This window comes from Bombina bombina, chromosome 6 (assembly GCF_027579735.1).
Source record: "Bombina bombina isolate aBomBom1 chromosome 6, aBomBom1.pri, whole genome shotgun sequence".
Lineage (NCBI taxonomy): Eukaryota > Metazoa > Chordata > Amphibia > Anura > Bombinatoridae > Bombina > Bombina bombina.
The window spans coordinates 253,459,047-253,473,484 of record NC_069504.1 but is presented as its reverse complement, the minus strand read 5'-3'; the positions used below and the strand labels follow the sequence as shown (position 1 = coordinate 253,473,484).

General features: G+C 42.4%; 1 protein-coding gene across 3 annotated transcripts in view; it reads right to left on the bottom strand.

Moving 5' to 3' along the window:
- Nucleotides 1-14,438, bottom strand: part of ZFC3H1 (zinc finger C3H1-type containing) — a 635,174-nt gene that overhangs the window by 88,061 nt on the left and 532,675 nt on the right. For all 3 annotated transcript variants that reach the window (XM_053716781.1, XM_053716782.1, XM_053716783.1), the window contains 2 exons: nucleotides 7,020-7,124; nucleotides 6,757-6,919 (listed from right to left, as the gene is read on the bottom strand). In XM_053716781.1, the coding sequence (XP_053572756.1) occupies nucleotides 6,757-6,919; nucleotides 7,020-7,124 (268 nt within the window). The remainder of the gene's footprint in view (nucleotides 1-6,756; nucleotides 6,920-7,019; nucleotides 7,125-14,438) is intronic.

Below are 14,438 nucleotides of genomic sequence, written 5' to 3'. Positions count from 1 at the left end.
GAAATACCTCTGGTTGAAGAGACCATTCGCCCGGATGCAACGTTTGGCGACTGAGATAATCCGCTTTCCAATTGTCCATACCTGGGATATAAACCGCAGAGATTAGACAGGAGCTGGATTCCGCCCAAACCAAAATTCGAGATACTTCTTTCATAGCCAGAGGACTGTGAGTCCCTCCTTGATGATTGATGTATGCCACAGTTGTGACATTGTCTTATCTGAAAACAAATGAACAACTCTCTCTTCGGAAGAGGCCAAGACTGAAGAGCTCTGAAAATTGCACGGAGTTCCAAAATATTGATCGGAAATCTCACCTCCTGAGATTCCCAAACCCCTTGTGCCGTCAGATACCCCCACACAGCTCCCCAACCTGTAAAACTAGCATCTATTGAGATTATAGTCCAGGTCGGAAGAACAAAGAAGCCCCCTGAACTAAACGATGGTGATCTGTCCACCATGTCAGAGAGTGTCGTAAAATCGGTTTAAAGATATAAATTGAGATATCTTTGAGTAATCCCTGCACCATTGGTTCAGCATACAGAGCTGAAGAGGTCGCATGTGAAAACGAGCAAAGGAGATCGCATCTGATGCGGCAGTCCTAAGACCCAACATTTCCATGCATAAGGCTACCAAAGGGAATGATTGTGACTGAAGGTTTTGACAAGCTGATATCAATGTTAAACTTCTCTTGTCTGACAAGGACAGAGTCATAGACACTGAATTTATCTAGAAACCTAAAAAGGTTACCCTTGTCTGAGGAATCAATGAACTGATTGGTAAATTGATCCTCCAACCATGAACTTGAAGAAACAACACAAGTCGATTCGTATGAGATTCTACGAAAATGAGAAGACTGAGCAAGTACCAAGATATCGTCCAAATAAGGAAATACCAAAACCCTATTCTCTGATTACAGAAAGAAGGGCACCGAGAACCTTTGAAAAAAATTCTTGGAACTGAGGCTAGGCCAAACGGTAGAGCCACAAAACTGGTAATGCTTGTCTAAAAAGAGAATCTCAGACACTAAAAGTAATCTGGATGAATCGGAATATGCAGATACACATCCTGTAAATCTATTGTAGACATATAATGCCCTTGCTAAACAAAAGGCAGGATAGTCCTACAGTAACCATCTTGAATGTTGGTATCCTAACATAACGATTCAATAATGATAGATCCAGAACTGGTCTGAAGGAATTGACCTTCTTTGGTACAATGAAGAGATAAAATAAAACCCCAGCCCCTGTTCCAGAACTGGAACTGGCATAAATACTCCAGCCAACTCTAGATCTGAAACACATTTCAGAAATGCTGAGCCTTGCTGTGTTAACTGGGACACGGGAAAGAAAAGAATCTCTTAGCAGGAGGCCTTAACTTGAAGCCAATTCTGTACCTTTCTGAAACAATGTTTCTGAAACCAGAGATTAAGAACGGAATTGATCCAAATTTCTTTGAAGAAAACGTAATCTGCCCCATACCAGCTGAGCTGGAATAAGGGCCGCACCTTCATAGGTACTTAGGAGCTGGCTATAGGTTTCTATAAAGCTCGGATATATTCCAAACTGAAAATAGTTTCCAAACTGATACCGCTCCTGAGGATGAAGGATCAGGCTTTTGTTCCTTGTTGTGAGGAAAGGAACGAAATGATTATTTACCCTGGAAAGAAAGGGAAAGCAAAGTTGACTTAGAAGACATGTCAGCATTCCAAGTTTAATCCATAAAGCTTTTCTAGCTAAAATAGCTAGAGACATATACCTGACATCAACTCTAATGATATCAAAAGATGGTATCACCAATAAAATTATTAGCATGTTATAGAATAATAATAATGCTATAAAATTATGATCTGTTACTTGTTGCGCTAAAGCTTCTAACCAAAAAGTTGAAGCTGCAGCAACATCCGCTAAAAATATAGCAGGTCTAAGAAGATTACCTGAACATAAGTAAGCTTTTCTTAGAAAGGATTCAATTTTCCTATCTAAAGGATCCTTAAATGAAGTACTATCTGCCATAGGAATAGTAGTACATTAGCAGGAGTAGAGACAGCCCCATAACCTTAGGGATTTTTGTCCCAAAAAACTCTAATCTGTCAGATGGCACCGGATATAATTTGCTTAAACGTCTAGAAGGAGTAAATAAATTACCCAAATTATTCCATTCCCTGGAAATTACTTCAGAAATAGCATCAGGGAGATAAAACACTTCTGGAATAACTACCCTATTTAAACGTTTACATTTAGTATCAAGAGGACCAGAATCCTCTATTTCTAATGCAAATAACACTTCTTTAAGTAAAGAACGAATAAATTCCATCTTGAACAAATACAAAGATTTATCAGCATCAAAATGATGATGTTCATTTAAAAATTCATCTGAAAAAAAGAGAAGTTTTAAAAGACTTTTATGTATACTAGAAGGAGAAATAACAGACATAGCCTTCTTAATGGATTTAAAATAAATAAAATCTCTTATGTTATCAGGAACACTCTGAAAATTAGATGTTGACGGAACAGCAACAGGTAATGTAACAGTGCTAAAGGAAATTTTATCTGCATTAATAAGTTTGACATGACATGCAATACAAATAACAGCTGGAGAAACAGATACCAAAAGTTTATAGCAGACTTAGCTTGGTAGCTCCAGCACTGTGCAGTGATTTTCCTGTAGTAACTTCTGACTCAGTTGCAACGTGGAACATCTTGCAATATGTAAAAGAAAAAAACAACATATAAAGCAAAATTGATCAAATTCCTTAAATGACAGTTTCAGGAATGGGAAAAAAATGCCAGTGAACAAGCTTCTAGCAACCAGAAGCAATAAATAATGAGACTTAAATAATGTGGAGACAAAAATGACGCCCATATTTTTTAGCGCCAAAAAAGACGCCCACATTATTTGGCGCCTAAATGCTTTTGGCGCCAAAAATGACGCCACATCCGGAACGCCGACATTTTTGGCGCAAAATAACGTCAAAGAATGACGCAACTTCCGGCGACACGTATGACGCCGGAAACGGAAATAGAATTTTTGCGCCAAAAAAGTCCGCGCCAAGAATGACGCAATAAAATGAAGCATTTTCAGCCCCCGCGAGCCTAACAGCCCACAGGGAAAAAGTCAAATTTTAAGGTAAAATATGTTAAATTAAAATGCATTATCCCAAATATGAAACTGACTGTCTGAAAATAAGGAAAGTTGAACATTCTGAGTCAAGGCAAATAAATGTTTGAATACATATATTTAGAACTTTATAAACAAAGTGCCCAACCATAGCTAGGAGTGTCACAGAAAATAAGACTTACTTACCCCAGGACACTCATCTACATATAGCAGATAGCCAAACCAGTACTGAAACGAGAATCAGCAGAGGTAATGGTATATATAAGAGTATATCGTCGATCTGAAAAGGGAGGTAAGAGATGAATCTCTACGACCGATAACAGAGAACCTATGAAATAGACCCCTTAGAAGGAGATCACTGCATTCAAATAGGCAATACTCTCCTCACATCCCTCTGACATTCACTGCACGCTGAGAGGAAAACCGGGCTCCAACTTGCTGCGGAGCGCATATCAACGTAGAATCTAGCACAAACTTACTTCACCACCTCCATCGGAGGCAAAGTTTGTAAAACTGAATTGTGGGTGTGGTGAGGGGTGTATTTATAGGCATTTTAAGGTTTGGGAAACTTTGCCCCTCCTGGTAGGAATGTATATCCCATACGTCACTAGCTCATGGACTCTTGCTAATTACATGAAAGAAATATATATATATATACACATATATACATACACACACACACACACACGTTGGGCATATTCATTTATAACTGTGCTTGACATATATGCACTATTAACATATAGCTAGTTCTCACACAGTGAGTCCGACAGTGAGTGTTACTATCTTCAGAATCCATGCTGTGGAACAGAACACAGCCTCTCAAGTTTGACAGTCTTATAGCAGCGCTCCTGACATGGACTTGAGTGAGAGAAAGCAGGCAGTGGTTTTGCAGAAAAACTTTCCCTGCATCTCCAGACTAACTTTCATCAATACTCTCACTGAGAGGTTCACATGACTACTTAAAACTCCAGTCCCATCTCGAAGGGCAGATATCCTTTTTCAGGACTCTGAATCTTCTGACACTTCTCTGATACCTCCTATCGTGACGAAGGACAAAGAATGACTAGGGTAGTGAGGAAGTGGGAGGGATATTTAAGCCTTTGGCTGGGGTGTCTTTGCCTCCTCCTGGTGGCCAGGTGTTTATTTTCCAACAGTAAGGAATGAAGCCGTGGACTCTGCCAATCTTAGGAAGGAAATAAATATGTCCCATACAAAGTGGAAGAGACATATCTGAGTATCCTGATAAGCAGATGACAGCCAGAGCACAATGCTGAAGCTGCCACTATCGGTTAAACTGTTGGAGCGCAGACACGGTACTTAATCTCTCCGCAACTATAGTAGCACACACTCCCCCAATAAGGGCCGAGAGCCCAGGCACACTAGAGTAAAGACAAGATGGCATTGCATGAAACGTTCCCCTGAAGGAAAAACATCCCAAATAAAGCCCCTCTGTAGAGCGCTCTATACATCAACTCACTAGAGCAGATACTGTACAGCGTGCTATCTTTTCAATGAAAGGCACAAGATATCTAAAGCAATCCGTCCTGAAATATGGCATAACACATAACTAGCAGGGCGAAATCAAAAAGGACGACGCTACGTTAGCGGTTCTTTGCAGAGGCTCTAGGCCCACGAAAATGGCATACCACCACCAAAAAGACAGATTTCGCCAAAGTTAAAAATATGGGGAAATAATAAAGAGTCCTCTAAGCCAAATAACAATTCTGCTCAAGCCTTCCCATAAGAAGGATATACTAAAGTCCCAGACCCACTCTGAGGGAATAAAGTGCCAACCGGTTACCTCTCTTCTTAGTAGTCCCTTGATGAACCCTATAATAAATAAAAGGCAAGGACTTACCCTCCAGGGTCTCCTGCTGTGGAGCAGAAAAAGCAACTCCAGGTTTAGCCAGCTTCATCCAACATCTGACAGGAACCTGGGTAGAAAAGAAAGCAGTGTAAGCGTAACACTGGTTGCCTGATGAGGGTGTTAGAACAAATTGCTGGAGGGAGACTACTTCGCGAGGATTACATGGACACAGCATTAACCCCAGTCCTGTCTTGAAGGGGAAAATAGCCTTAAAAGGACTTAATTTTCTTCAGAGCATCCGTCTTCACTTCTTCCAAGTTACTGAGGTAAAGAATGACTGGGGATTATGGGAAGTGGGAGGTATACTTAAGCTTTGTTGGGGTGTTCTTTCCCTCCTCCTGGTGGCCAGGAGTTGAATTCCCAACAGTAATTGAATGGAATCGTGGACTCTCCGTGCTATTGGAAAGAAAAATAATTCTTAATAATTTGCCTGTACATCTTTGCCAATAATAGTGTAATTTTGCGCCTCAGTTTGCTCAATGAAAAGAATATTCAAATAATTTTCTTGTCTAATCACATTTAAAGACAAATTAGTGACAAGTGATGTTTTCTGCAGATAAGGAACTTAAGGCCAGTTCAAAGAATTCTAATGAAGTTTTAGTCTCCTTCCATGTGGTCACAGTCACTAGTCGCTCTTGATGTAAAGCAACCACTATTTTTAAAATGATGTACCATGTATACAATAAAATGCTCTCTGCGGCTAACCATTGCCACTAATGTTAAGCTTGAAGCCCCTCTCAGCAGATAAAATTCTGTGAAAGCCCATGTATGTGTAGGCCTGTCACTTTTAATGCTGTGGTGCTATAAAAAGGGGAACAAGTGGCACAAACAAAAAAAGAAGAAATATTAAGAATAAGGTAAAACAGATGACCACGGAAATGCATTGAGGAATATTAACAAGGCTTTAAGCTATTTTTTAAACAAATATTTTTGTTTCAGCCGATGACTGCATGGGCAGAAAATAAAAGGGAAAGTTTTATCCAGTGATGTTCCATTAAGTGCATTATGTTGCAATTTTGTTTAATTCGAGTTGGACCATATATCAGCAAAGGGGATCTCAAAGTGGATCTTTAACAGTTTCAAGTGTGAGTCAGCTGTTACCTCTTTGTTCCATCTTTTTCAAAATATTTCAACATGGCTTTTGCAAATGATCAATATTAAGACTTTTACTCGCCTAATAAGAGTGACAGATTCCACAAAACCCGGTAGGGGTATAAATCAAGGTGGTTTCAATAAAATCCAACAATGATTTATAGACTGAGAAATTTGCTTGTGGCGAAAGGAGATGGAGTAACTGCATGGTCCCATATATAAAAGGATCCAGAGTAAGGTATACCCTGTACAGAAAACAGCTTGTATATAGTGTGTCAACTGCCCTTATCTGAGAGCCCAAAATGTATGGGAGAGCTCTGTGGCAGAAAAATCATCAGCAAGATGTATGGTAGGACCTTTGACATTCATGAATGAAGAACTGAGTCAAACATTCAGATGACAAGGAACAGTAATATCATTGCAGTTCACATAAATAGAACAGAATACTGGAGCTTTTCATCAAAGCTGAAATTAATCCAACTAGTATTAAGGCAAAGAAAATGAGACAGGGCTCCAAAGAAAGCAGTCTTCTCCAAGTAAAAACCTTAGAAGCTGGAGGCAGAGGGAAGAGGATGGAAGCAGGAGTGGTTTCCGGTTCAATACTTTGAATGAAAGCTGCCTACAGCAAACAAAGTAACTGTACATAATAACAATATAATTGTAAATATAAAAAACATTACCGAATTGTGAAATTCATAGTTGGTCCAGAAGTCAGTGCTAAAAGGAGTGGGATATCGTGAAGGAACCGTCATGAGACATCTGTTAACCAAATCCGCAAAACGTTTAATTTCTTGAACTTTATTTTTGGATCTCACGACCATGCTGTTAGTAAAGATAAGATAACTGAAAAGAAAAGATAGCCTGTAAATATGATGGCATGTGTACACAAGGACCCTTGTTCTTTCAAGTAAAGTCAAGTCAAACTGATGCATTTAATACTTACTCCATCCAGAGCTTTTGGAGAACATCTTGTTGCATTACAGCTCCTAAAGCTGCTTCATATGCGTCAGCAGCTTCTCCACAGCTTGAGTAAACAGAATGCCACAGACTGTTTAAACAAAAGGATATAAAAAACAAAACAAATTATGCTTACCTGATAATTTCATTTCCATCTGTATGGGAAGAGTCCACAGCTGCATTCCTTACTTGTGGGAAATACTGAACCTGGCCACCAGGAGGAGGCAAAGACCACCAGCCAAAGGCTTAAATACCTCCGCAACTTCCTCATAACCCCAGTCATTCTGCCGAGGGAACAAGGAACAGTAGGAGAAATAGGGTGAAAAAGGTGCCAGAAGAAAAAATGTCAAATTTAGGGCCGCCCATCGGAGAACACGAGCTGTGGACTCTTCCCATACAGATGGAAATGAAATTATCAGGTAAGCATAATTTATATTTTCCATCTTAATATGGGAAGAGTCCACAGCTGCATTCCTTACTTGTGGGAAACATATACCCAACCCCATATAAACCTCTCTCCCGAAGGCTACTTCATCAAAAGCAAAAACATCAAACAAATTTTGGAAAAAGTATGTAAACAAACAAAAAAAAAAAACAACAGGTAGCCACCTTACAAATCTGATCCATAAAGGCCTCATTTTTGAAGGCCCATGAGGAAACCACTGCTCTCGTAGAATGAGCCGTAATCCTCAGAGGAGGCTTATATCCCGCTGTTTCTATGCTAAACGGATGACACTCCTCAGACAAAAAGATAAGGAAGTCGAAGAGGCCCTCTGACCCCTATGCTTCTCGGAAAAGAGAACAAACCGAGAAAGAGGTTTGTCTAAATTCTTTTGTGGCCCGAAGATAGAACTTTAAGGCACAAACCACATTCAGAAATAGGTTATAAACGTTCCTTCGACGAAGGAGGATTAGGACATAAGAAAGGAACCACAATCTCTTGATTGATGTTGCAAATTGACACAACCTTAGGAAGAAAACCTAACTTGGTTCGTAGAACAGCCCCATGAAAAGCCAGATAAGGAGGGACGCATTGCAAGGCAGCAATCACAGATACTCTGCGCGCAGAAGCAATAGCCAGTAGAAAGGAACCTTTCAAGACAACAATTTAATGTCTACTTCATGCATAGGCTCCAAAGGAGCCCTTTGCAAAACCTTAAGGACAAGATTTAAACTCCAAGGAGGAGCCTTAGATCTAAACACAGGTTTGATCCCAGCAGAGCCTTAACAAATGGCTACACATCTGGAAGCTCTGCAAACCTCTTGTGCAGTGACAGGGCCGAAAACTGTCCCTTTAGGGGACTTGCAGAAAAGCCCTTCTCCAGTTCATCCTGGAGAACATAATAAGTAGGTCCTCCACACCATTTGATAGATGCGACGAGCAACCAGTTTACGAGCTTGAAGAATAATAAAAATAATCTCCACGCAGTCAGCCTCAGACAATCTAGACATTGATGAACAAAGACCTTGGTTAGCAGATCCCTGCGACAAGGTAACTTCCACGGAGGAGATTAAAACATCCCCACTAGATCCGCAAACCATATCCTTTGCGGCCAAGACGGAGCAGTCAGTTTCACCGACGCCTGCTTGACTCAAGCCACTACACTAGGAAGTAGTGGCAACGGTCGGAAAGGATAAATTAGATTGAACCTCCAAGGCACCGCTAATGCATCTGTTGGCTCCGCCTGAGGATCCTTTTATCTCAACCCCTATCTGGGTAGCTTGGTATTGAGACGTTATAAGATCTTACTCTTGCAAATCTCTGCAAACACTTGGGAGGAAGAGACCATTCTCCCGGATGAAAGAACTGTCTGCTGAGGAAATCCGCTTCCCAGTTGTCCACACCCAGAATGTGGATCGCTGACAGTGAACAAATGCGGGTCTCCTCCACACCAGAATCTGAGATACTTCTCTCAAAACTAGGGAGCTTCTCGTCCCCCCCGGATATATATTTTGATTGGAATCTGATTAACTGGGACAAACCCAGCAGAAGAGGCAAAGCCTTCAGAATATTGTATATTGCCCGAAGATCCAAAATAAGATCAGGAGGGAGCTTTATCTCCTGAGACCAGAGGCCCTGTGCCTTCCTGGCACCCCAAACAGCTCCCCATACTGACAAACTCGCAACCGTAGTCACAATCACCCAGGATGGTCTGGAGACGGACTTCCCTCAGGACAAGTGATCCGGACAAAACCACAAAGAGAGAGATCTTCCCGACTGGTTGTCCAGAGAAATAGGTTGAGACAGATCCAAATGATCGCCGTTCCACTAGTTCAGCAAGCGCATTTGCAACAGTCTGAGGTGAAACCTGGCAAAGGAAATGATGTCCAAGCTGGACACCATGAGACCAATCCCCTCCATACACCGAGCCACAGATGGCCTTAAGGAGATCTGGAGGGCAAGACATGTTGAAGCTAGCTTGCAATGTTTCTGGTCTGTTAGAAATATTCTCATGTCTTTGGAGAACTATTATAGTACCCGAGTATTCTACCCTGGTACTTGATACAAGAGAACTCTCTCTAGATTATCTGCCATTTATGGGATCGAAGAAGACAGAGGAGATATTCCGAATGGTCCACTCTTCGAAAAATGTCTTTAGCTAGACCAAACAGAAGGGCAATAAACTGGAAGTGCTGGTCCAGGAATGCAAACCTTAGGACTGGAAGTGGTCCTCGAGGATTGGTACGAGAAGGAACGAGGGGAAGAATGGACCTTATTGTCTCCATCTTAAACGAGGGGACATTTAAAAACCTGCTTAAGCACTTTCGGTCCAGAATCGGACGGAAAGTTCCCTCCTTCTTAGGGACCACGAAAAGGTTTGAATAGTATCCCAAACCTCTCACCGCGATAGGCACAGAGACAATAACTCCTAGAGGACAGATCCCGTACACACCCCAGAAAGGCTTCCCTCCTTTCTGGTCAGAAAGACAGGAGGAATCTGCCCTTGGGTGGCTGAGGCTTGAAACCTATCTTGTAAACCCTGAGCTATGACCTCCAGGACCCATGGATCCTGCACGACCCTGAACCAAGTGACAGGAGCGACATACTACCCCTACACGATCCAGAAGAGGACCGGGGACCGCCCATTCATGCCGACGTAGACTCTGTGGGCTTCTTGCTCTGCTCAGATTAATTCCAGGACTGAGCCAGCTTCCAAGAGCTCTTGGTTTGCTCTGGCTTAGCGGAGGACTGCTGACTGGGCTTTATCAGAACGAAAAGAACCCCTTAGAATAGTTCATATACTCTTGCAGTAGGAGGGCACCCTCGCCCCCTGTGACCGTGGAGATAATTTGAGTCCAGGCCTGGACCAGACAAAATCATTCCCTTAAAGAAAGGGAAGAAGTCTAGACTTAGAAGTCATAACCACAGACCATGACTTAAGCCAGAGCTTGACGGACCTGAACAGAAAAAGCTGAAGCGAATAAACTGCCTAATAGCAGCACAGATAAAATAATTAACAACCCTCAAGGCCGTAAATCTTTTCTGAGTAACGTAGAGGGAATCCTCCACCACAATCAAATCCTATAAGGAGTCACACCAGAAGGTAGTTTCTCCAGTAACCGCTGCAACAGCCACCGCCGGTTGAAACAAATATCCTGTATGTTGAAACATCTTTCTTAACAGAGTTTCCATCTTTTATCTATGGGCTCTTCAAACGAAGAACTCTCCTCAAGTGGGATAGTAGTACGTTTAGCAAGGGTGAAGATAACGCCATCCCATTTAGGGACGGGACCTCAACTCCATTGAGAGTCCAGGACCGGGGACAATTTGTTAAAGGGAGAAGAGAGGGAAAAGGAATCCAATCCTGTCCCATTGATTCTTAATAATGTTCGCCATCTAACAGGAGCAGGGAAGGATAAGGTACCACCCTGTCCTCAAACTCTATCCAATTTAGGAATTAAAGGTTCATCATGCAATTTGGCCTCTGGAACCTCTAAATTTGCAGCAGACTCAGACCAGAATGTTCATACTCTGAAGTCTCAGAACTTCATCCTCAGATAATCCTCAGTTAAATCCAATAAATTATCTGATGTACTCTGGGAAGGAGTGCAATATGTAACATTTCGCTTGCGCTTAGCAGGGCGAGGTAAAGCATTAAAGGCCGCAGACACCGCTGTCTGAACTGCGCAGTAACGTCTGGTGAAAAAAGGCCCCCTCCAGATGGAGGATCATCAATGCTACAGGAAAACTGCATGTGTAGAGATATAAGAACGTAGGGTACGCACCTCACTGGACGACAACTCCTCAGAGGTGGACAGCTTCGTGGTATCAAAAACATTTGATATTACATTATCAAGGCATATGGAACATAATTGAGAGGGCGGAACTAAGGCCTCCTCACCATATAAACAGGAATTACTCATTAGGAATAGAGGGAGTTCCCTCTAAAATAACAGAATACTGCATCGCTAGTGCAATAACCAGAGAACTAGAGAAATAACATAATTTATGCTTACCTGATAAATTCCTTTCTTCTGTTGTGCGATCAGTCCACGGGTCATCATTACTTCTGGGATATAACTCCTCCCCAACAGGAAATGCAAGAGGATTCACCCAGCAGAGCTGATATAGCTCCTCCCCTCTACGTCAGTCCCAGTCATTCGACCAAGAATCAACGAGAAAGGAGTAACCAAGGGTGAAGTGGTGACTGGAGTATAATTTAAAAGATATTTACCTGCCTTAAAAAACAGGGCGGGCCGTGGACTGATCGCACAACAGAAGAAAGGAATTTATCAGGTAAGCATAAATTATGTTTTCTTCTGTTATGTGCGATCAGTCCACGGGTCATCATTACTTCTGGGATACCAATACCAAAGCAAAAGTACACGGATGACGGGAGGGATAGGCAGGCTCATTATACAGAAGGAACCACTGCCTGAAGAACCTTTCTCCCAAAAATAGCCTCCGAAGAAGCAAAAGTGTCAAATTTGTAAAATTTGGAAAAAGTATGAAGCGAAGACCAAGTTGCAGCCTTGCAAATCTGTTCAACAGAGGCCTCATTCTTAAAGGCCCAAGTGGAAGCCACAGCTCTAGTGGAATGAGCTGTAATTCTTTCAGGAGGCTGCTGTCCAGCAGTCTCATAGGCTAAACGTATTATGCTACGAAGCCAAAAAGAGAGAGAGGTAGCAGAAGCTTTTTGACCTCTCCTCTGTCCAGAATAAACGACAAACAGGGAAGAAGTTTGGCGAAAATTTTTAGTTGCCTGCAAGTAGAACTTGAGGGCACGAACTACATCCAGATTGTGTAGAAGACGTTCCTTCTTTGAAGAAGGATTTGGACACAAGGATGGAACAACAATCTCTTGATTGATATTCCTGTTAGTAACTACCTTAGGTAAGAACCCAGGTTTAGTACGCAGAACTACCTTATCTGTGTGAAAAATCAGATAAGGAGAATCACAATGTAATGCTGATAACTCAGAGACTCTTCGAGCCGAGGAAATAGCCATTAAAAACAGAACTTTCCAAGATAAAAATTTTATATCAATGGAATGAAGGGGTTCAAATGGAACACCTTGTAAAACGTTAAGAACTAAGTTTAAACTCCATGGCGGAGCAACGGCTTTAAACACAGGCTTGATCCTAGCTAAAGCTTGACAAAAAGCCTGGACGTCTGGATTTTCTGACAGACGCCTGTGTAACAAGATGGACAGAGCTGAAATCTGTCCCTTTAATGAACTAGCCGATAAACCCTTTTCTAAACCTTCTTGTAGAAAAGACAATATCCTAGGGATCCTAACCTTACTCCAGGAGTAACGTTTGGATTCGCACCAGTATAGGTATTTGCGCCATATTTTATGGTAAATCTTTCTGGTAACAGGCTTCCTAGCCTGAATCAGGGTATCAATAACCGACTCAGAAAAACCACGCTTTGATAAAATCAAGCGTTCAATTTCCAAGCAGTCAGTTTCAGAGAAGTTAGATCTTGATGTTTGAATGGACCCTGTATCAGAAGGTCCTGTCTTAGAGGTAGAGACCAAGGTGGACAGGATGACATGTCCACTAGATCTGCATACCAAGTCCTGCGTGGCCATGCAGGCGCTATTAGAATCACAGATGCTCTCTCTTGTTTGATTTTCGCAATCAATCGAGGAAGCAGCGGGAAGGGTGGAAACACATAAGCCATCCCGAAGTTCCAAGGTGCTGTCAAAGCATCTATCAGAACCGCTCCCGGATCCCTGGATCTGGACCCGTAGTGAGGAAGTTTGGCGTTCTGGCGAGACGCCATGAGATCTATCTCTGGTTTGCCCCAACGTCGAAGTATTTGGGCAAAAATTTCCGGATGAAGTTCCCACTCTCCCGGATGAAAAGTCTGGCGACTCAAGAAATCCGCCTCCCAGTTCTCCACTCCCGGGATGTGGATTGCTGACAGATGGCAAGAGTGAGACTCTGCCCAGCGAATTATCTTTGATACTTCCATCATTGCTAGGGAGCTTCTTGTCCCTCCCTGATGGTTGATGTAAGCTACAGTCGTGATATTGTCCGACTGAAACCTGATGAACCCCTGAGTTGTTAATTGGGGCCAAGCTAGAAGGGCATTGAGAACTGCCCTCAATTCCAGAATGTTTATTGGAAGGAGACTCTCCTCCTGATTCCATAATCCCTGAGTCTTCAGAGAATTCCAGACAGCGCCCCAACCTAGCAGGCTGGCGTCTGTTGTTACGATTGTCCAGTCTGGCCTGCTGAATGGCATCCCCCTGGACAGGTGTGGTCGATAAAGCCACCATAGAAGAGAATTTCTGGTCTCTTGATTCAGATTCAGGGTAGGGGACAAATCTGAGTAATCCCCATTCCACTGACTTAGCATGCACAATTGCAGCGGTCTGAGGTGTAGGCGTGCAAAAGGTACTATGTCCATTGCCGCTACCATTAAGCCGATCACCTCCATGCATTGAGCCACTGACGGGTGTTGAATGGAATGAAGGACACGGCATGCATCCTGAAGCCTTGTTAACCTGTCTTCTGTCAGGTAAATCTTCATTTCTACAGAATCTATAAGAGTCCCCAAGAATGGAACTCTTGTGAGAGGAAAAAGAGAACTTTTCTTTTCGTTCACTTTCCATCCATGCGACCTTAGAAATGCCAGAACTAACTCTGTATGAGACTTGGCAGTTTGAAAGCTTGAAGCTTGTATTAGAATGTCGTCTAGGTACGGAGCTACCGAAATCCCTCGCGGTCTTAGTACCGCCAGAAGGGCACCCAGAACCTTTGTGAAGATTCTTGGGGCCGTAGCCAATCCGAATGGAAGAGCTACAAACTGGTAGTGCCTGTCTAGGAAGGCAAACCGTAGATACCGTTGATGATCTTTGTGAATCGGTATGTGAAGGTAAGCATCTTTTAAATCCACTGTGGTCATGTACTGACCCTTTTGGATCATAGGTAAGATTGTCCGAATAGTTTCCAT